We start from the raw sequence: 21262 nt of genomic DNA on the forward strand, positions 1-21262 counted from the left end.
ACAATGAGCTACCTGGGAGGCCAGCCAAATCCCTATAACTGAAGCAAAAGCTTGCTGGTGGGGATTGAAATGAGGTGTGCTTGCTGGAACAGCAAGGAGAGAGGGTTACTTGAGCCCAAGAGTTTAAGACTAACCTGGGCAACATAGAGAGACCCCTCTCAAAAAGAAAAACACCACCATAGCAAGTGACAGGTGCAGGAGGGAGGTAAAAACTGGATAATATTGAAAAATCATTCATTCAGTTTTGGACACAATGAGTGTGAGGTATGTGGTGAACTAGACAACACCTTCCAAAGATACCCGTGTCATAATCCCCAGGGCCTGTAAATGCCATTTACTCGGCAAACTAAGACAGGAGGATTCAAAGTTCAAGGTCAGTCCCTAGTCTTCACAGTGAGTTCAAGACTGTTTGGGCTATACATATTGAGCTCCTGCCCCAAAATATATTAAATAAACAATCAATTTAAATGCATATAAGTGCAGGGGTGTAGCTCATTAGTAGAGCACAAGCCTTTACAGTTCTATTCAGGAAGTTTTCCCCTGTGCCCATATCTTCAAGGCTTTTCCCCACTTTCTCCTCTATAAGTTTCAGTGTGTCTGGTTTTATGTGGATTTCCTTGATCCACTTAGACTTGACCTTAGTACAAGGAGATAAGAATGGATCAATTCTCATTCTTCTACATGATAACAGCCACACCAACCAACCAAAAATCAAGACCCAAAGCAGGCGACCAGCTACTCTCTGAATGGACGTATTAACAACAACGTTAAATGAATGAATGAACAGAGAGGCCGCCACAGGGATTGGCGCAGGCACAGCTAAGTCCTCTCCGCCCGAGAGACGACGGAGACAGGGCGGGAGGTTTAAATGCGGGCGCCCTTTCCAGCTAGCGGCCCCGAGCAGCTGACGCATGCGCAAAGCTCATAGGCACCGCCTCTAAAGGCCTTATCCGCATGCGCAGGGTCCCGGAAGTGACGAGACTCCAAGAATGGCGGCGTCTGGGTCTGCAACCAGTGGTGGCCATTGGTTCTCGGCTTTGGCTCTTGGGGTGACTCTCCTTAAGTGCCTTCTCATCCCCACCTAGTAAGGACTTGCAGAGTCGGGGACTGAGCGGGAAGGCCCCGCGGTCGGCGGGGTGGGCGAGACTTGCATGGACGTTTTGGGTATGAGGAAGAAAGGCCATGTGTTCTCTCCGCCTTTGCTAAGCCTTAGCACCGCGGGGCTTGGTGCTTCCCCTGAGAGCTAGAATATAGCCAGGCCCGGCCCGGAAGAGTCCTTTCGCTGCCTAACTTTGAGCTAGTCGCTTTGAGGTTTATGAGCTTCAGGGCCCCCCTCCTCCATTTGCAAGATAATGACACCCAGCTTCCCCAGTCCTTCAACCTGTCAGACCTGCTGCTTAAAAAGACCGAACCCCGTGCTACATCCACAGGGTGCTTCAGGACCTGGTCTTCCGTAGAGTTGAAAACAGCAAACTTTCATACTGTGACAGGGTTTATAAAGGAACCAGTAACTGACTGGCAGGGCTCTTACTCTTCTTGTAGGAGGTGATGTTTGAGTTCAACTCCTCAACATGAAAAAGAAAAACCAATGTGGAAAACTGTTAAGGCATAGGAAACCTTTGTGAGTGCACAAAGCCCATATTAGGAAAGGACCCAGGATTCTAGGTACAGAAAGTTGTCATTGTCGCGGAAGATGGTTAATAAGCAGTGGCCAGATCACACAGGGTTGTGGAAAACGTATGTAGATTTGTGTAAAAAAAAAAAAAAGTGTGCAGTATGATAAAGGGTATTGTTAAATGGACAGCAGCCCACAGCCTTAGAAAGTAGGTGGTAATTGATTTAATAAACAGGCTTAGTAATTTCCAGCACTTGAGATGTGGAGGTCAAAAACTCAACAAAGCCAGAGTAATGGCACACTTGTGGGCAAGCCTAACGACCTGAGTTTGATATCCAGGAACTACATTGTGAGAGAGAACAAAGTTTCAAGCTGTCCTCTTGACACACAGGCGGCAACATGCTTCTCTCTGCACAGAATAAATCAATGTAAAAAATAGAAAAGAATGTTAGGCCAGCCTTGATTGTGTGTCCAGATTTTGTCCACCAGGGTTGGAGGAGGTTGTTGCACAAAACCACCTGTATATTATTGATGCTAATTCAAGAGCGTTTCCAAGGCAGGGTGTGTAACCCTTGTTAGGAGTATGGTCTCAATAAAACAAAACCTTTTGAAGCTGTGTATGATTGCTCATATCTGTAGTATCAACACTCTGAAAGCAGAGGCAAGAACGCTGATATAAATGCAAGACCAGCCTGGTTTAAGAAGCAAGTTTAGTAGCAGCCAGGGCTACATAACCCTGTCTCAAAACAAAACAAGACGAAACAATCTCTGCTCTCATGACATACTCATTGGGAAAAGGGCCCCTACTGGCCAGTTTGACAACCTGAGTTTCATCCCAGGGCATACATAGTGGAAGGAGGTAACCAGCTCCCCATACATTGTCCTCTGACTTCCACACATGTACCTACACACAAAAGAATTTAAATGTAATTTTTAAAATGTAAAGCACCTCTTTTATAAAGTGTTTTCTAGATTATGGATTTTGTTAGAATTTTTTGTGAGAAAGAGAAAGGCCCTTTCGTGCGGTTGCCTGAGAACCTGTTTGAAGCTTTTTTTAGTCCTTGGATATCTCTGAATCCCATTCACAAACACCTAGATCCTCCAACAACTTCAGAGGGAGGACTGACCCTCTGACGTCTAAGAAGTGAGACGTTTTAGGACTTGTACATGTGTGCATGCCGTGTGGTTTTATAGGATATGAGATTCAGCCGTTTCAAAATCTAATTTTGTTCCTTTAATTGCCTTGTATAGCCATTCCACAGATTTTGAAGTACACCGAAATTGGCTTGCAATCACTCACAGCCTCCCAATATCTCAGTGGTATTATGAGGTAAGTTTCACCTCTTCCTTTTAAGAGTATACGTAAACCAGCAAGCCACATGCCTAGAATCCCAGCACTGGAGATGTTGAGGTGGGGAGGGAGATCAAGGTTCAAGGCCAGCCTGAACTGTATAGCCAGACACTATCTCAGAAATGAAACACCAACAAAAGGAATGCTGTATAGAGTCGTCCTTAGATTATTGCTGTTAAATGAGATTTTCAGGATTGGGAGTGTGGCCAGTGCAGAGCCGCTGCCTGCTGTGCACAAATCCCTGAGTGGGTCTCTGTTAACTCACACATAAGTGGGCCGCTCTAGGCTAGGAAGATGGCCCTGTAGCCAAGTCTAACAACCTGCCTCATGGTGGAAGGAGAGAGCCACTCTGCAGTTTGTCCTCTAACCTCCATATACATGGCGTGGGATGGACACACACAGGATGAATTTTTTAAAAAAAATAGAAAACTTCTTGGGGCTGGAGAGATGGCTCAGCAGTTAAGAGCACTGACGGCTCTTACGAAGATCCTGAGTTCAAATTCTAGCAGTCACATGGTGGCTCACAATCATCCGTAATGAGATCTGATGCACTCTTCTGGTATGTCTGAAGACAGCTACAGTGTACTTACATATAATAAGTAAATAAACCTTAAAAAAAAAAAAAAACAAAAAAAACTTCTCTTACCTCCACATGTGTGCTGTAGCACGTGCACACGCGCACACACACAGATAGATAGATAGATAGATAGATAGATAGATAGATAGATGATAGATATGCACACACGCAACAATAAAAGATTTCTTAAAAAGATACATTTTTAACTGTGTGCTATATGTGAAGGGGTGTGTGCGTGAGTTCAGTGACTGCAGAGACCTGGTTCTTCAGATCTTCCTGCAGCTGGAGTTGCAGGAGCTGAAGTTGCAGGCCATTGTTTGCCACCTGATGTGGGTGTGGGGGACTGAGCTGGTGTCCTCTGGTGAAGTATCAAGTTCTTAAGGGCTATCTTTCCAGTCCTGATAAAAAGAATTTTTTTTTAAGAATTATTTATTTAATATATTGAGTACACTAGCTGTAGTCAGACACACCAGAAGAGGGCATCAAACTGCATTACAGATGGTTGTGAGCTACCATGTGGTTGCTGGGAATTGAACTCAGGACCTCTGGAAGAGCAGTCAGTGCTCTTAACCACTGAGCCATCTCTCCAGCCCAAGAATTTCTTTAGAATATTGTTTATATGTTCGAGTGTTTTGCCTCTGTGTATACATGCACAACAGGTGGATTCCTGGTGCCTGCAGTGGTCAGAGGAGGCACTGTATCTCTTGGAGCTGTAGTTACAGAGGATTGTGAGCTACCATGTAGGTCCTGGGAACTGAAACCTAGCAGTTGTCTGCCATCAATTCCTATAAGCAGACTGGGCGTGAGGCTGAGTGCTGTGTTGCTTGCCCAAATCCAGCAGCCCCAGGACTTTAGAAAGAACTTAAAAGTGAATGTGAGCGAGCAGAGAGCGAGCCTTGCCTTACATCTTTTAGTCACAGAGACGCTTTGGACCATAGTTCTTATGAAGAACCAATTAGTATCCAGTGAGCCTGTACTGGACTTAAAGAGAAAGAAATTTTCAATGAAAAGAGTAACAAGGGCTGGAGAATTGGCTCTGGTTAAGAACACTTGGTCTCACGGAGGTCCAGGGTTCAGTTCCCAGCCCCTGCATGGTAGTTCACAGCCATCTGAAACTCCAGTTTTCAGCGGAATCCAACACCCTCTTCAGACCTTCAGGGACTCCAGGCACATCATGGTGTTTCTATGTTCAGTCAGGAAAGAAACTCATACACATTAAAAAAAATTTACATTTTAATGGGCTTTTCTTTTAAAGTAATAAGTGTAGAGAAGGAAGATTATAATTAGTGGCTAGCCTGTGTGATACAAGGTCAAGGAATCTCAGGCTGGTACAAGACCTATCATCCTCCTGCCTCAACCTTCTCAGTGCTGGGATTATAGATGTGTGCATCGTGTCCATGTGTTTTAATTTTCCTTACATAGGATTTGTTGTGTATCGGGCATTTTAAGTGTAATGTCATATCGTTGTGCTTTTCTAAAGGTTAGAAAGTGGACAATTTTAAATATACCTTGTTTAGTTACTTAGGGAGTATTTTAATTTTGATTTTTTTTTTCGTTTTAATCACAGGCAACTTCAGAGTGGACCTTGGATTACCCCCCCTTTTTTGCATGGTTTGAGTACGCCTTATCACATATTGCCAAATACTTTGATCAAGAGATGATCAATATTCATAACCTGAACTATTACAGCTCAAGGACATTGCTTTTCCAGAGGTTTTCTGTCATCTTGACAGATGCACTCTTTGTGTATGCTGTCCATGAGTAAGTGGCAAATGTTATGTATGCTATATGGACATTTGTTTGTGTGGAGGGTATTTAGAAAATGTATTACAGCTGATTTATACAATAGCAAATCCTGAAGCAGCAAAAACCCAAGTTGAGCTTTAAAATGCCTGAAAGTAGCCAGGCGTGGTGGCGCACGCCTTTGATCCCAGCACTCAGGAGGCAGAGGCAGGAGGATTTCTGAGTTCGAGGCTAGCCTGGTCTACAGAGTGAGTTCCAGGACAGCCAGGGCTACACGGAGAAACCCTGTCTCAAAAAAAAAAAAAAAATGTCTGAAAATAATGACTGGATCATTCTTGAGAGGTTGTGGAGAAATGGGGATAAGTTAGAGTTTTGAGGTTGTGGTATGAGAAGACACTGTGAGTGTTATGAAGGAACTAATCCAAATAGAATCCCAGGACCAATTCTCTCACACAGAAAACTCCACAGGCCTTCCTTTCCTTTTGTCCACTCCCAGAGGCTTTTGTGTTGTGCCTTGTTTTGTGGAACATGATCTGTATACATTTATGCACATATGTGCATTGTGCACCACCAAAGTCTGCTCTTAAGGAATTTCATTCCACTCTACCCAGATTATCTTACCCTGTGCTGAAGAGATGGCTCAACAGTTCAGAACATTTGCTGTTCATACAGAGAACACAGGTTTTATTCCCAGCACCCTCTTGGCAGCTTACAACTGTCTATGACTTCAGATCCAAGGGCCCCAGTACCCTCTTCTGACCTGCAGGAACCAGCTGTGCACATGGTCCACAGATACACAAACAAGCAGAGAACCATGTGACACAGACAGGTATGATGGCATACACTTGTGATCCCATTACAAAGGAGGGGACAATCCTTGGTGCTTGTGACCAGCCTGAAGCAGTTGGCAAGTTCCAGGCCAGGGAGCAACCCTATCTCAAAGAATAAAATGGTGACAGTCCCCATCGATCCATCTGACTCTGCCTCCAGTGGTCATCAGCATCTAGGTAGTGAGGAACTACAGCTTTGCAGTTCTGTTTATTTTTGAGACAGGGTCTCACTGTGTAGCCCAAGACTGGTCTGGAATCTGCATGTTTAACTCTGCGTGTGTATGTATCGATCATGCATACACATTGAACCTAGCCAGAATCTTTTCTCACACTTAGCATGTACCATTCTGCTGCAGAGTTATACGTTGCACTTTAAACTCCGTCCCTTTTCTTCCTTCTTTTTTTTTTTTTTTTTAAATATTTATTTATTTATTTATTATATGTAAGTACACTGTAGCTGTCTTCAGAGACTCCAGAAGAGGGCATCAGATTTCGTTATGGATGGTTGTGAGCCACCATGTGGTTGCTGGGATTTGAACTCAGGACCTTTGGAAGAGCAGTCAGCACTCTTAACCTCTGAGCCGTCTCACCAGCCCCTCTTCCTTCTTTTTTTAAGACAAGGTCTTAATGTATCTCAGGTTGGCTTGAAACTTGCTATGTTGTTGATGATAACTTTGAACTTCCAGTCCTCCTACCCCTGTCTGTCAGAGCTGGAGTACAGGCATGGAGTACTGTGCTCAGTTGGTGCAGGAGCCGCTGTGTGCTAGGCCAGCACTCTGCCAACTGAGCTATACCCTTGGCTCACACTTTGCACTCTTAAGTACTGAACTAGTGTGTGCCCTCTTGTTTTTAAAATCCTTGCGTGGATGTCATAGATGGCTATATTTAGTTTTATTAAATGAGCACTTGTTTCTGATCTGCATACCCAAGGAAAAGATGTGGTATTGGCCTGAGAGCAACCATGAACAGCATGGACAGTTGGTCAGAAATGGCTCTGTGAGAAGTATTGTGGTGCTGTGATGAATGAGGTGAAGCATAAAGTTTCTTGTTTCTCTCCTGGCATGTCTTTGTAGGTGCTGTAAATGCATTAATGGAAAGAGAACAGGCAAAGACCTCACAGAGAAACCAAAGTTTATTCTGTCCGTGCTCCTGCTGTGGAACTTTGGGTTGTTAATTGTAGACCGTATCCTTGGTATTCTGTATGCTATTCTCTTACTCTGGTGTGTACTAACAGGTTAATTCTTTGTGTAGTGATGATTGTTAAATGTAAGCTGCTTTTGAAAGGGAGCTTGGTCTGGGTTACTACTCTCCAAACTCTGATCTCTCCAAGTTTATTGGATTCTAGTTATTAAAATGCTTTGTCCCTGAGTATAGAATTTTGAAAACCAGCTAAACTATTATTTTTAATTTACCCATTAAGAAAGCATCCATAAGTTCTATACTCATTCATAGCACACTTCATTATGAATCAAGGGTCATCTTCCTTGACATCCCCCAGATATTCATTTCCAGTACAATGGCTTTCTGTCTGGATTACTGCTGTTGTCCATTGCACGTCTATTTCAGGTAAGCACCGAGAAACGTAATTCGGTTCCCTCTATAAACATAGTATTGTAGTGATGACAGATAATTTATTTGACCCACTGTCTGGAATTTCACCACATAGACATTTTTATTGGTACTTCCACAAACTCTACTTTCTCTTTAAGATTAGAAAATTATATCCTAAATATAAAATATTTTATTATATTAAAATATATAACAGGATATAAATTATATCCTAAAATCTTATTACAATGTGGTAGGTGTGGATTAGTAGGTAGGCAGTTCTGTTTGGCTGCACCGTCTGTGCCAGGTGGGGTCTCCAGTAGGGTTTGCTGTATAAGTGGTGGTGGTTTTTCTCTGAGGAGCTCGTGGGTTAGTTAGCATGGTGTGATGGAAGTACAGAACCTGAAATGGAAAGATGTGTGTTTCTATCTAAGGCTTACCATGGCCGTATTTGGTTCTTTTCCAGTCTCTATGAAGCAGGTGGAATTCAGACTGCTTTTATTAGAGTCTGTCTGGGGCTCTGCTATACCTTTACTTCTGTGCATTAAGAACCATATTTAGTCCCCTTAGCCTGACATGGCAGTGTGCCCTGCAGTCCAAGCTGCTTAGAAGACTGAGGTAGGCAGATCCTTTGGACCTAAGAATTCAGGGCCAGTCTGGGCAAGAGCTTAAGGCCATCTTGGAGATGGAACTCAGGGTTTCACAAACACACACTACTCAAGCGCTCTAACCACTGGGGTTTTGTTTTTGTTTTTGTTTTGTTTTTACAAAATTATTATTTTTGAATAGGCTGAGTATGGAGTGCTGGCCCAGAATGCACCAAGGTCTGGATTCAATCTCCAGCACAACCGTGCACACAATACAGTACTATAGAGTATGTTATTCATCCTCTTCGGCCAGGTTAACTATATTGTCTCTGGCTCCTTCAAATATAGTTTGTGGTTACTGATGACATAACCCATATCTTAGCACCCGGCTTGATGCTAGTATGGATCTGATGAAGTAATGATTTATTTATTATCTTGTGTATATGTGTTGTTCCTGTGCGTTTATGTGCACCAGGTGTGTACAGGTGCCCACAGACTATCAGATCCCCTGGAACTAGTTACAGGCAATGGTGAGCCATCACGTGGGTGCTGAGAATAGAAGCCTGGTCCTTTACAACAGCAGAAAATGCTCTTAGCTACTGATCCATTCTCTCCAGCCCCTACTTAGAATTTCCTATATGTTATTATAAAAAATTTAAATCTCTCAGAAATAGAGAAAATATACTACAGTGATACACAGGATTCTTCTCCAGTAAAATGATATGGACAGAGCTGTGTCTGGTTTGGTACAACATGTGGCCTTTTCACTTAGACTGTGAACACTGAATTGGACTAGTCCCATGAGGGAGTGGGAACCCTGCCTGTGCTCTGTGTGTTTGAGTGTGTGTTTAGATTGCTTGGTTTCAGCCCTGCACCTCAGCTCAGGCTGAACCGAGCAGCAGTTCCCACTGGGAACTTTGCTTCAATAGGCAGACTGTGGATTCCAGGTGCCACATTTCATTCTGTTTTTACAGATCCCCTAAGGCTAGTTATAGGGCTTAAGGTAGTTACTGGGCTGGAGAGAGGTCTCAGCAGTCAGTAGTACTGGCTGCTCTCAGGACCTGTTTCAACTCCCAGCACCCACATAGCAGCTCAGGACCGTCTGTAACTTCAGTTCCAGAGGATCAGATGCACCTCCTCTGGCTTCTCCACAAACATTCAAGCAAAACACTAATAACAATGTTTTTTAAAGGTTTTTTTTTTTTTTGGTTTTTTGAGACAGGGTTTCTCTGTATAGCCCTGGCTTTCCTGGAACTCACTGTGTAGACCAGGCTAGCCTCGAACTCAGAAATCCGCCTGCCTCTGCCTCCCAGTTTTTTAAAGTTTTAATAGTTAAAATTTTACCCGGATGTGGTAAAACATGGTAGGCTTAGCACTCAGGAAACTCTGTGACAGAAAAATTATTTCAACTCAGGAGTTTGAGACCAACCTGAATAACAGCAAAACTCCAGGATTTTTTGTTGTTTTATTTTTGTTTTAAGGTTTCTACTTTTAAAGTAGGTGTGTTTTGTCTTGTTGTTTTTCTTTTTGAATAATTTTAGCTGCACAGAAATGTTACTTGAATAGTTGTGAGTCCTCACCTGTTCCCCCCACCCCAGTGCTACCTTCTTAAACAACTATTCACCAAGGCTAGAAAACTAGCATTGTGTATTTGAATTTCATCAGCTTTTCTACTGATGTCTTCCTTCTGTTCTAGGATCCACTCCAGGATAACACATTGCATTTCTCCTGCCGTGAATTGAAAGTGACGCATTCCCTTCCTCTCTCCTAGGAAAGGCACATTGAAGGGGCGTTGCTCTTTGCTGCCCTCCTCCATCTCAAGCACATTTACCTATATGTGGCACCAGCCTTTGGTGTCTATCTGCTGCGATCCTACTGCTTCACTGCAAGTAAACCAGGCAAGTCTTAGCAGTGAGGCTTACAGTGAGGAAGCACAGTGAGTGTCTCTCAGGCCCTGATCTAAAAGCCCTCCATCATCCACAAAATCAGAGTACACCCAGGCATGGTGGCAGACACCGCTATTCCTAGTGCTAGGGAGACTGCAGCAGGAGGATGGTAGCTTTGGGCACCGGGTACCGTTGGAGGGTACTTGTTCATGCTCCTGGTAATGCTGGCTTCCCTGTTGTGTAGATGGCAGTGTCCGATGGAGCAGCTTCAGCTTTGTCCGCGTTACTTCCCTGGGGCTGATCGTGTTCCTAGTTTCTGCTCTTTCGTTGGGCCCTTTCCTAGCCTTGGTAAGACATTTTATTTTATTTCTGCTTTTTACTTTTTAAAAATTAATGTCAGTCATGGTTGTTTAAAAAGAACAATAAAATAGGGAGTATGGGAAGCAACTGAAACTTCCTTTCCTATCAAGATACCATGGAGTGTTCTGCACATATTACTGTGCATGTTCAAGTAGCATGAAACTGTGCTTACATGAGAGAACTGATTCTCTCTGTGCATTCCTCTTAAATGCACCAACTCACCAACATCCCTAGCCTCCCAGATCAGTCCTTTGTACACAGCAAACACTGTAAAGTACCTGGGACAAATATCCAAATAGTTTTTTCTCTCTTGCTCCACATCCCAAAATTATTTTTACTTCTTATTACAATAGGGAAACACCACATCTTATGTGGTCTTCTCTGCTCCCCAACATGTTAGCAGGCGTAGATGAATCACATCCTGTGCCCTCTCTCTGTGTAAATTCTGTTATACTTCCTAATAGCATGAGTGAGTGTTCACTGATTTATATGTGTCTTCTCTCTGGCCAAGGTTAGGCAAAAAAGAGGTCTGTGAATTGCTTGGGATCATTTGTTACTTGCAGAAACAAAGATGGGATCCCTGGCTGCCAAACTTTCCATGTACAACGCTGCAGGCAGTTTTACTGTTCTGTGTTACAATTTGAGAAAAAAAAATGATGACTATTTAATTAGTTTTGTTTCTCCTTTTCAACAGAACCAGCTGCCACAAGTCTTTTCCCGACTCTTTCCTTTCAAGAGGGGCCTTTGCCATGCCTACTGGGCTCCAAACTTCTGGGCTTTGTACAATGCTTTGGACAAAGTACTGTCTATAATTGGTATGGTACCCAGCTTTTTCAATTAGACTATTAATACTGAAAGGACTAGTCCCACCAGGAAGTGGAAACACCTGTCCGTGTTTTGTGCATGGATGTGTGTTCTGGATCATTTGGTCTCCAGCCCTGCACGTCAGCTCAGGGTGAGCAGAGGTGGAGTGCTTGAGACCGAGTCTTGTGCAGGAATGGGCTGCATCCCTTACAAATGTTCCTTGTGACATTGTGATTATAGATGCTTTCCTTGGGTGAGTAGTTTCGATCCTAGACACATTTTTAAAAGTATTTCTAATTATGGAGGGGTATGAACTTGAGTCTTGGTACCCGCAAGGGTAGAGGTGCTGGATCCCCCTAGACCTGGAGTTTCAGGTGGTTGTGAGTCAAACTCAGGTTCTCTGGATGAACTCTTAAACCTCCAAGCCACCTCTCTAGCCCAACCCCCATCCAGACACTTCTTAAACATAGGTTTTGCCTTAAGTAAAATATTATTCATCAGAGTCGACCCTACTTTTAAACTTAAATATTTGAAGAAGGGGGAAACAATGTATGAATTGTGACACTGGGCATTGGACCAATAAGAGAAATGACCCTGTCTCAAAGAAACAAACAAAAAAACTAACAAACAAACAAACCCTAATAGTTTCAGTCCTGTGCAAAAGCAGGTTTATTTGGGCTTCTTTGTTGGCTCCTGATCTTGATCCCTACATGAACTGTTGGCTGGGTTTCATTGCCAAGTCATTTGATTACCCAGCACTGCTCTCATCACAGCACTGTGGGGATTCTTGGACTTTACTTTCCTGCAAAGCATATTATTGGGAATGAAAGCAAGAATAAATATGTATGTCAGGTTGAGCCAGGAAGATGGCTCAGCAGGTAAAGGTACCTGCTGCTAAGACTGACAACCTGAGTTTGGTTCCAGAATCCATGTAGTGGAAGGACAAGACTCCCTCAAACTGCATCTGACCTCCACATGTACACACTCCCTTCCCAGCTTGAACGTAATCGCAGTATCTGGAACAATTGCAGGGAACTGGCTCAACAGTTGAGAGTCCTTACTGCTTACAGAGGAACTGGCTCAACAGTTAAGAATCCTTACTGCTTACAGAGGAGCTGGGTTTGGTTCTCTGCTCCCACATGACAGCTCACAACCACCTGTAACTCCAGTTCCTAGGGATTTGATGCCCCCTTCTGACCTGCTTGAAACCAGGCACACACAGAAGGTGTTACCAGTAGTAGACTTGGGAGCCTCACAGACCCAGATAAAGATGTGGTAGCAGTTGGTCATGTGGCTTTGAGCAGGTTACTCCCTCTGTGCACTTGGACCTAAAGTAAGGACACCAAACCCTGGGAACATGGGACTAGGTGCTAACTACAGTGTAGTTTTTACAGTTTCTGTTATGTACTTACAGGAAATTGATACTTTGTTTACTTGCTTATTTTTGGAAGTTATAGTTTCATCCCTCACGCATCAGTCCAGCATCAGTGTAATGGCATTCTTACAAAAAAACTTCAACATTTGTATTTTAAAAAGCAGTTACCACTCAGTCTAGTGTTCAGTACAAGGTCTGATTATCCTGCCTGAGTTAGGAAACTGCTGTACCTTACCTAGTAAGGTGCCTGCTCCCCAAAGATCCCTTACGTGGAAAGGTAGTAGCAGGTTCAGAAACTCAGGGGAATAGCCAAGAGGTTTAAAATAGAATCAGGGGCTGGGGAGCAACTGAGCTGGTGGGAGTGCAAATCCTAGTTCCTCGGCCAGCATTGTATAAACCACTATGGTAGGTACACCTGCAGCCCCAGCTCTCAGAAGGGAGAGGCAGGAAGATGAGAAGTTCAGAGGCATTCTTGGCTGGGTTGACCACATGACATCCTGCCTCAAAAAGAGGGGCAAGAACGGGGTATGAGGGTACATACCTGTAATTCCGACACTTGAGGAGTGGAGGCAAGAGGATCAGGAGTTCAAAGCTAGCCTGAGCTACATGAGATGGGTCTCAAAACAAAAAGAGGAAAAAAAGAACCTAAAATTGAGGGAAAGGAGTAAGTAGAAAACACATCAGTAGGCTCCATCTTCTCCACATTGCTGGCACTCTGTGGCGACAGGCAGACTGTCTGACTGCCCTGGATTTACTCTGGAGTTCATTTTGGGTGGGGCTTGCATCATTGTTCCAAACTTTGTTCATCTGACAAGTACTGATTGAACTTCAGTGTTTGGGATAGAATGACCTCATCAGTTCTATATTTAAGGGACATAGCATAGTAGAAAAAGTAAGCATATAAACTGCACCAGCGACCTCACAGTGCAGCTCTGCCTCTCCATTTGGTTCTGTTTGTATGACTCAATAAGTTTGGCAGAGTGGATTCATCATTCAGAGGGAGTTTCATGAGCAGAGACAGTTTTGGAGGGACTCACAGTCCACTGAGACTAAGACTCAGCACAGATGAGGCTGGAGAGATACCGAGGTGACAGATCAATGAAGACTGTGCTGTCTGTGGGATTATGAACTGTTGTAGTGTGACACGGTCTGTATTTTAAATAGCTTGCGTTGTTTGAGTGCTAGAGAAGATGGCTGCACACATGCCACCTGCCCACAAGGTTCCTGTACACAGCACAAATAGCCAGTTCCAGGTCTAGTCCATAGCCATAGATTGTCATCTAAAGCCAGAAAGCAGCATCTGCTAGAGACCACAGCACAGACTTAAGCCCATGCATTCAGCTGTGAGTCGCTGGCAGACTGTAGCTTTTTAAGATTACTACTCAAGGACCTGACTTGGGAAATATGGAATCTACTGACTAAGGTAAAATGTCTGTTCACTCTCTAGGTTTGGAATTGAAGCTTCTCGACCCCAGCCAGATCCCCAGGGCCTCGATGACAAGTGGTCTGGTTCAGCAGTTCCAGCACACGGTCCTTCCCTCAGTTTCCCCTTTGGCAACCCTCATCTGCACACTGATAGCCATATTGGTAAGAACTTGGCATGTGGTGCTCATTTGCTTACTCTTCCTCTGCTTTTCCTGCCATGGTGCTGACTAAATTTCAGCTTCTAAGCTTTTCCAACTGCAGGATAAATTCCATAGCTGAAATCCTGCAGGCTGGAGCATTTCCTAGCAATTCTCAGAGTAACTTTGAACACTGTGAGGGAGGATTACCAGAAAAGCCTCTGTGAGAGAGGCTTGCCAGTGGCTGTTTAAGCCATCTGTCCATCCTGGCCTGAGGAATAAGAAGAGCCTAAGTAGGAAGCCTGGAGCGTGCTGTGGAGAAGGAAATCCGTGTGGCAGAACATCCAGGCTTGGTTTGTGTTCCTCATCCTTAGCTAAATGATCAAAATGTGTCTGGAAAACAAGGTATTTTGTCTTGGTAATAATGAGTTAAGAGAAACAGTAGCTCTTCCCTCATCAGATGAAAGTCTGTTGTGAAGCCAGGCATGATGGCGTGAGCCAGCAGTCCAAGCTCAGGGGAGATGAAGGAACATTGCCCTTTGGGGCCCGTCATCTGCCTACATAGCAAGACTTTGTCTCAAAAAAAAAAAAAAAAAAAAAAAAAGAGTGAAAGCCACTGTGGTTCAAGTGCTGTTAGAGCCTCTTTCACACCTGTCAGTGCATGGTGACTTCCGTTTTGTGATAGTTTCAGTAGGATTCAACATAAATGACTCAGCCCTGAGGATAATTACACATTCACTTTAATTTTGGTTTCGAAGTGATCAAAAATCTCTTGGCAAGACACCTGGCCCCACTTAGCTGCGTGCCAGCTCCGGTATGCAGGCACCGAGGTTTGCTGGTCTACTTACTCAGAGGTTTTAACTGAGGGTTAAAAAGTCCTAAAACCTCAGCCTTGGATCTGGGGCTGTGGTTCAGTGAGTGAGCTACGATGTGCAGACATGAGAATCTGAGCTCAGGTCCTCAGCAACCATGATAAACTGCAGGGCACGGATGCACATGTCTGCATGCCTTTAACCCAGCAGTGTGAAGATCAGGAGGATGGGTGGCAGGGCCTTGCTGAACACCAGCCTGACGCTAGGTTCAGTGAGAGACCTTGTCTCAAAGGAATAACTCAGTGATAGAATGCGCAGTACCCAACCTCCTCCCCTGACCGCTGTGTGCGTAAGCCCTTCCCCCACACAACTGCGCTTACACACTCAGGTAATGCCAGAAAGAAGCAAAATGTGTAAAACAGCAACAAAACCACGCCATCAATCCTCTGCTTTGTAAACCGTATATATAGAGTCAAAGGCTGTATTCTAAATTATACTGCACTCGTAAAACTGGTAAAATCTAATATGCTATCCCCAAAACGCCTGTGGATTTTTATAGATTGACCTAGTAAGTTGAATGAGTATTAGCTAATTATACAGATAGTACATTGTTAAATTTTATATCCCAGGACTTAGCATCATTTATTAATTTGGATAAGATTCATTTTAATGAAGTAAATGCATACATATTCCTATGGGTTTGCATTTTCTTTTCTAAAGCTAGCTTTGGGGGACTGTACACAGAGGGATAAATTATTCCAGTGCAGTAGAAAATCCTCTAGTTTTGCTGTTTTCAAAGATGACACAGCCTGTGTTTGCCTGTGCCTTGCTTCTGCAAAGCTGACCTTAAATGACACTGAAGTTTTGTCTTTGCCTGTTGTTTCTAGCCCTCTGTTTTCTGTCTTTGGTTTAAACCCCAAGGGCCCAGAGGCTTTCTCCGATGCCTGGTTCTTTGTGCCTTGAGTTCCTTCATGTTTGGGTGGCACGTCCATGAGAAAGCCATACTCCTTGCGATTCTCCCAATGAGGTAAGCAAACAGCCCAGAGGGTTGCCGTGTTTCCCAGTGTCTCGCTGTCTAATGACTGCCTGTTCTAGACATGGCCAGTGGTGTGGGAGACACAAAGTCACGGCAGTGAGAGCAGCGGGCTGATTGGCTTGATCTTTAGACCTGTCAGGATTCTGAGATGTGCAAAAAATCCATGTGTTGATTAGACCCTGTAGCAGGTCTGGATATTGTGTGGGAGCATGCCCTGGGGAAGGCTGGTATCCTTGGCATCAACACATCAGTGAAAATAAGGTCCCGGCCCTGTTCCATGCCGTTAGTCCAAGTAAGGACTGAGTATGACAAAATGGCTCCATGTATGTCCACGTTAGACTTTCCAGAACTGTCTGATTGTTTCTTTCGTGTAATAGTGGTTTGCATGCTTTGGGATAATTAGGATAAATTGGTGTAATCCCATCTTAGAATCTGCAGAAACCAGGCCCAGGGTGCTTGTGATTTACCAAGTTACACAGTTAAGCCTATGGTGGAGGCACATGCCTGCATCCCCTGTGCTGAGGAGGCTGAGACACAAGGATCATGACTTCAAGGCCATCCTGGGCTTTACACCAAGACGCTGCCTTAAAATCGAAGTCACAGGGCTGAAGAGATGGCTCAGTGGTTAAGAGCACTGACTGTTCTTCCAGAGGTCCTGAGTTCAATTCCCAGCAACCAAATGGTGGCTCACAACCATCTGTAGTGGGATCCAGTGCCCTCTCCTGGTGTGTCTGAAGAGAGTGACAGTGTACTTATATACATAAAATAGATAAATCTTAAAAAAGGCAAAAAGAAAAATGCTAAGTCACAGAGCTAGCAGATCACAGGACTTCAGCAGACCATATGCTGCCAAATCCTGTGACCTTCTCACTGTAAGTGGAGCAGTGTGCACTTGACATCTCATTAAAATCCAGCACATAAATGGAAATGGAATCTGCCTTTTTCTGTTTTTGAGGATTTTTTCAAGTCATGAGAAAGCATTTAATGTTTTCTTTGGAGCCATAAGATTTCCAGATTGCAAAGTAGAGCAAACTCTAATCTAAACTCTTACTGCAGGTCCAGGGATTGTCTGAAAGATTAGCTTTATGTCTGGAAGTGAATTCTTGAGTATTGTCCCTGTCTGTCTCCACTAAGCAGCTCCCAGTCCTACATTAATTTATTTGAGGGTGATAGCAAGCAAGGTGTTTCCCTCCCCACACCCTCCCCTACCCCCCCTGTCTCTCTCTGTCTCTCCCTCCCCCCACCCTCCCCTACCCCCCTGTCTCTCTCTGTCTCTCCCCCCTCCCCCGGGAGAGTGGGATGGCTGTCTTATTCCCCTTTCCCTTTGGAACATTTTATTGATTACTTTAAAAACAACACCCCGGGCCTGGAGAAATGGCTGAGTATATAAGAGCATTCGCTGGCTGCTCTTCCAGAGGACCCAGCTCAGTTCCCATCACTCACTTGGCAGGTGTAACTCTGGTTCTGACCTCCATGGGCATCATCCATGCACATGGAATGCAGACATACATGTGGACAGACATACACATGAAGTAATCAGATCTTTCTTTAAAACAGACACCACTAGTTCTCATTTGAATTGGACCTATAACAAAACCAGTATTTATTTCACAAGAAAATTATCAGTTATCAGTATTCATTTTATAAAGGGGTTATCAGTGTTTATTTTAGCCAGGCCTAATGATAGACATGTTTATTTGAGCTCTTTGCAATCACATTTTAGCTGCGTTAAGGGATTATTGTAAGATTTTTATTTTTAGCCTGTTGTCTGTGGAAAAAGCAGGAGATGCGACAGTTTTTCTGATTCTGGCGACAACAGGGCACTATTCCCTCTTCCCCCTGCTCTTCACTGCACCAGGTAAGTGACTTCTCTTTAGCAAGGTGCACTTGCTCACTGTGTCCTTTCCATCAGGCCATGAAAACCACTGCACTTGAACTTACAGAATTGGAGTCTTCTTGAAGAGGAACCTTTTGTTCTTTCTCTTAAATGATACCTCCAGTTTGCCCCTAGTTTTGAGTATATTTAGATGCCTCAAAATGGTTAGCCAGGCATGGTGGCACACACCTTTAATCCTCCCACTAAGGAGTTAGAAGCAGGTGGATCTCTGGGTTCAAAACCAGCCTGCTCAACATAGTGAGTTCTGGGCCAGCTGGGGTTATGTAGAGAGACCCTGTCAAAAAAAAGAAAAAAAAAAGAAAAGAAAAGGGAAGGGGAAGGGGAAGGAAGGAAGGAAGGAAGGAAGGAAGGAAGGAAGGAAGGAAGGAAGAGAAATATTAATATCTGTGTGCTATTTTTGTCATTTGTACTTTCTGTCTTTTAACAGAACTTCCCATTAAAATCTTACTCATGTTACTGTTCACGGTTTATAGTATTTCCTCACTGAAGACACTATTCAGGTAATTTTAGAAGTACATTTAAAGTTTATTCCCTTTTGTGAGCTGTTTGCTCTTAAATGGTCAAAGAGGATTTCAAATGTATTTTTAAGTTGGGGCTGGAGTGATGGTTCATATAGTGAAGTGTTGTGCATATGCAGGAGGACGCTGTGGGAGGTCATGTTTAGAAAGAAAGTGGTTAGTAAGATATGAGCACTGTACATAGGCCACTGAATTGAATAATTCAAAAGTTAGTAAAGCACTGAATTTTATAGGATTCGTATTTTGCCAGAATAAAGCATGTTTTTAGAATCCCTGATTCTATGTATGCTCTTACGGTATGGTCACAGTGCCGCCCCATCTGTCTTCTGAGTACAAAACTAATTTTATCTGGGCAGCATGGGTCAATGTTGCAGGTTAAATTGTTGAGATAATGGCGTGCAAGGCACTAATGGCTCTTCTAAACGCAGTGTTTTTTGACGTGGGAGTGCAGGTGGGAAGTACTAGCTGGGAATGTTTGCTAAACCAGGGTGTGACTCATCTAAAATCAGACTTCTCTCCTTCAGAAAAGAAAAACCTCTTTTTAATTGGATGGAAACTGTGTACCTCCTTGGCCTGGGGCCTCTGGAAGTCTGCTGTGAATTCCTTTTCCCTTTTACCTCCTGGAAGCTGAAGTACCCCTTCATCCCTTTGCTGCTGACCTCGGTGTACTGTGCAGTGGGCATCACATACGCCTGGACCAGGCTGTACGTTTCTGTGTTGACTGGCTCCCTTGTCAGCAAGACAAAGAAGCGTTGAATAAAGAAGTGTTTGGATGAAGGCCAAGCAGTTACTTCATGGGTATTAATCAGAACTTGAAAAAAGTTGCCAGTGGCAGGATCTATTTATTTAGTAGATCCATTTAAGGGCCATTCTTCCACACTTGGCCTTGCCCTGCCTAGCAACCTGGTTGTTTCCATGGTGAGGAGCCACTTGCCCTCCATAAGCAACAAAACACATTTGAGAAAGCTCTCACCTTCCCCTGTAAAACTAGTCTGCAATCATTGAGACTGCTGTGCCCACTGAAGGCGAGCTGGGGTGGGCGGGTGGAGAGTGGCATAATTTTCTGTAGCTGGTACTGACTGTCGTTAGGATGTAATGCATAATTAGATTCTGTACCTAAGGAAATATAAATAAAATGTCATTTTCTATTTATGCATCAAATAGCAAAGTGTTTTGGGTCCTTACCAGCTCTCACATTTATTTTCCTGTTGGCACGCACATGGGAAGATAGTGTATTGTCTCTGTTCTGTACACCTTGTTCCAGGAAAGTGGTTCACTCAACAAGTCAGAGGATATTTAATGCACTGATTTAGCAGAACCCAGAGATTCCAAAGCACAATCAGAACATCTACAATAGTCTCTTCTCACAGCAAGCCTTGCTGTTTGGATGAGACTACCATGTGACCTTTCCTCTGTGAGCTCTGAAGTGGTCTTAGGTCTCCCTTTATTGTTTTTAAGATTTATTTTTATATCATATATGTGTGCACCACAAGGTGTCTGAACACCAGAGAGGGTGTTGGATCCTCTAGAACTGGAGTTACAGGTGGTATAAGCCACGCGGTCTGGAAGCTGGGAACCAGACTCTTCTGCAAGAGCAGCCATTGTTCTTAGCCAGTGAGCCATCTCTCCTATCCTCTTACTGTTTGTTTGTTTGTTTTAAGATTTATTTATCTTATGTATATGAGTACACTCTTGTTCTCTTCATACACATCAGAAGAGGGCATTGGGTCCCATTACAGATGGTTGTGAGCTACCATGTGGTTTCTGGGAATTGAACTCAGGACCTCTAGAAGAGCAGTCAGTGAGTGCTCTTAACCACTGAGCCATCTCTCCAGCCCCATCTTCCTGTTCTTGAGACTACCTCATACATGCTTTTTATCTCAGTCTTCAGTTTCCCTGCTATATACCACACATTCAAATTCATCCGACATTAGCTGACACAACAACTTATGTACATTATAGTTCCTCACTACAGAGCTGAGAAAGCTCAAAGTCTGTGTCATCCTGGGGTCCTGATCATCCTGCCTATTAAGTTGTCTACTGTTTCAACAATAAAGATGGGGATTGGGCCAAAGAGAGAGGAAAGCACACCTCTAGTTTTACCATCCCCTTTGCACCCCATGTTCAGTCCCAACATAACACACAAAAGTAGTAACCTGCATGTGTATTAGATTTGTGTACACATGTAAATTTTAAACCTAGCATAGCACAGTGATGAGAGAGTAGAGACCTAAGAGCCAGCTTGGAAATTAAGCTTCCTCTCTTTTTTCCTTTCATTTATGTTGAGTGTTTATGTGTAGTTAATGTGGGGCCATGGTGCCCTCCCATGGAAGCCTGGGATAACATAGGGGATCAGTTCTGTCCTTTCACAGTGTAGTTCCTGGAACTGAACTTGATGGCAGGCTCCTTAACCCATTGAGCCACCATACAAGTTAGTTTCCTGAGTGATGGCATTATAGCCATTGGCCACCACACCTGGCCCAGCCTGGAACCATTTTTAAGTGTTCAGTGTATCAACTGTTGTCTCTGAGTCCTCTAAGTGCCCACTTCCTTTCCATTCCCCCACATATGCTACCATGGATAGCTGTAGCATTTCAATGTGTTCTGCCTGTTTTCCTCAAATTACACAGAGAAGTCAAGATTTTTGGTACATGTCCCAACATTTAGGTAGACACCAAAGGACCAGAAGTTTAAGGGGTCTTTGACTACATAATAAGGTTGAGGCCAACCTGAATTATGTAAAATTCTAACTAAAAGCAAA

The 21262-nt window shown here is 43.7% G+C and overlaps 1 protein-coding gene across 1 annotated transcript; it reads left to right on the forward strand.

The window, feature by feature from the left end:
- Positions 1 to 974: 974 nt before the first annotated feature.
- On the forward strand, positions 975 to 19658 carry Alg8 (ALG8 alpha-1,3-glucosyltransferase). Its single transcript, XM_021199469.1, has 13 exons — positions 975 to 1084; positions 2867 to 2945; positions 5111 to 5304; positions 7190 to 7299; positions 7615 to 7682; positions 10023 to 10149; positions 10382 to 10485; positions 11192 to 11312; positions 14124 to 14263; positions 15938 to 16077; positions 17847 to 17944; positions 18411 to 18483; positions 19026 to 19658. The coding sequence occupies exons 1-13, from the start codon at positions 990 to 992 to the stop codon at positions 19255 to 19257; spliced, it is 1581 nt and encodes a 526-aa protein (XP_021055128.1). The 5' UTR covers positions 975 to 989; the 3' UTR covers positions 19258 to 19658.
- Positions 19659 to 21262: the final 1604 nt, after the last annotated feature.

The sequence above is a fragment of the Mus pahari genome, chromosome 1 (genome assembly GCF_900095145.1).
Source record: "Mus pahari chromosome 1, PAHARI_EIJ_v1.1, whole genome shotgun sequence".
NCBI lineage: Eukaryota > Metazoa > Chordata > Mammalia > Rodentia > Muridae > Mus > Mus pahari.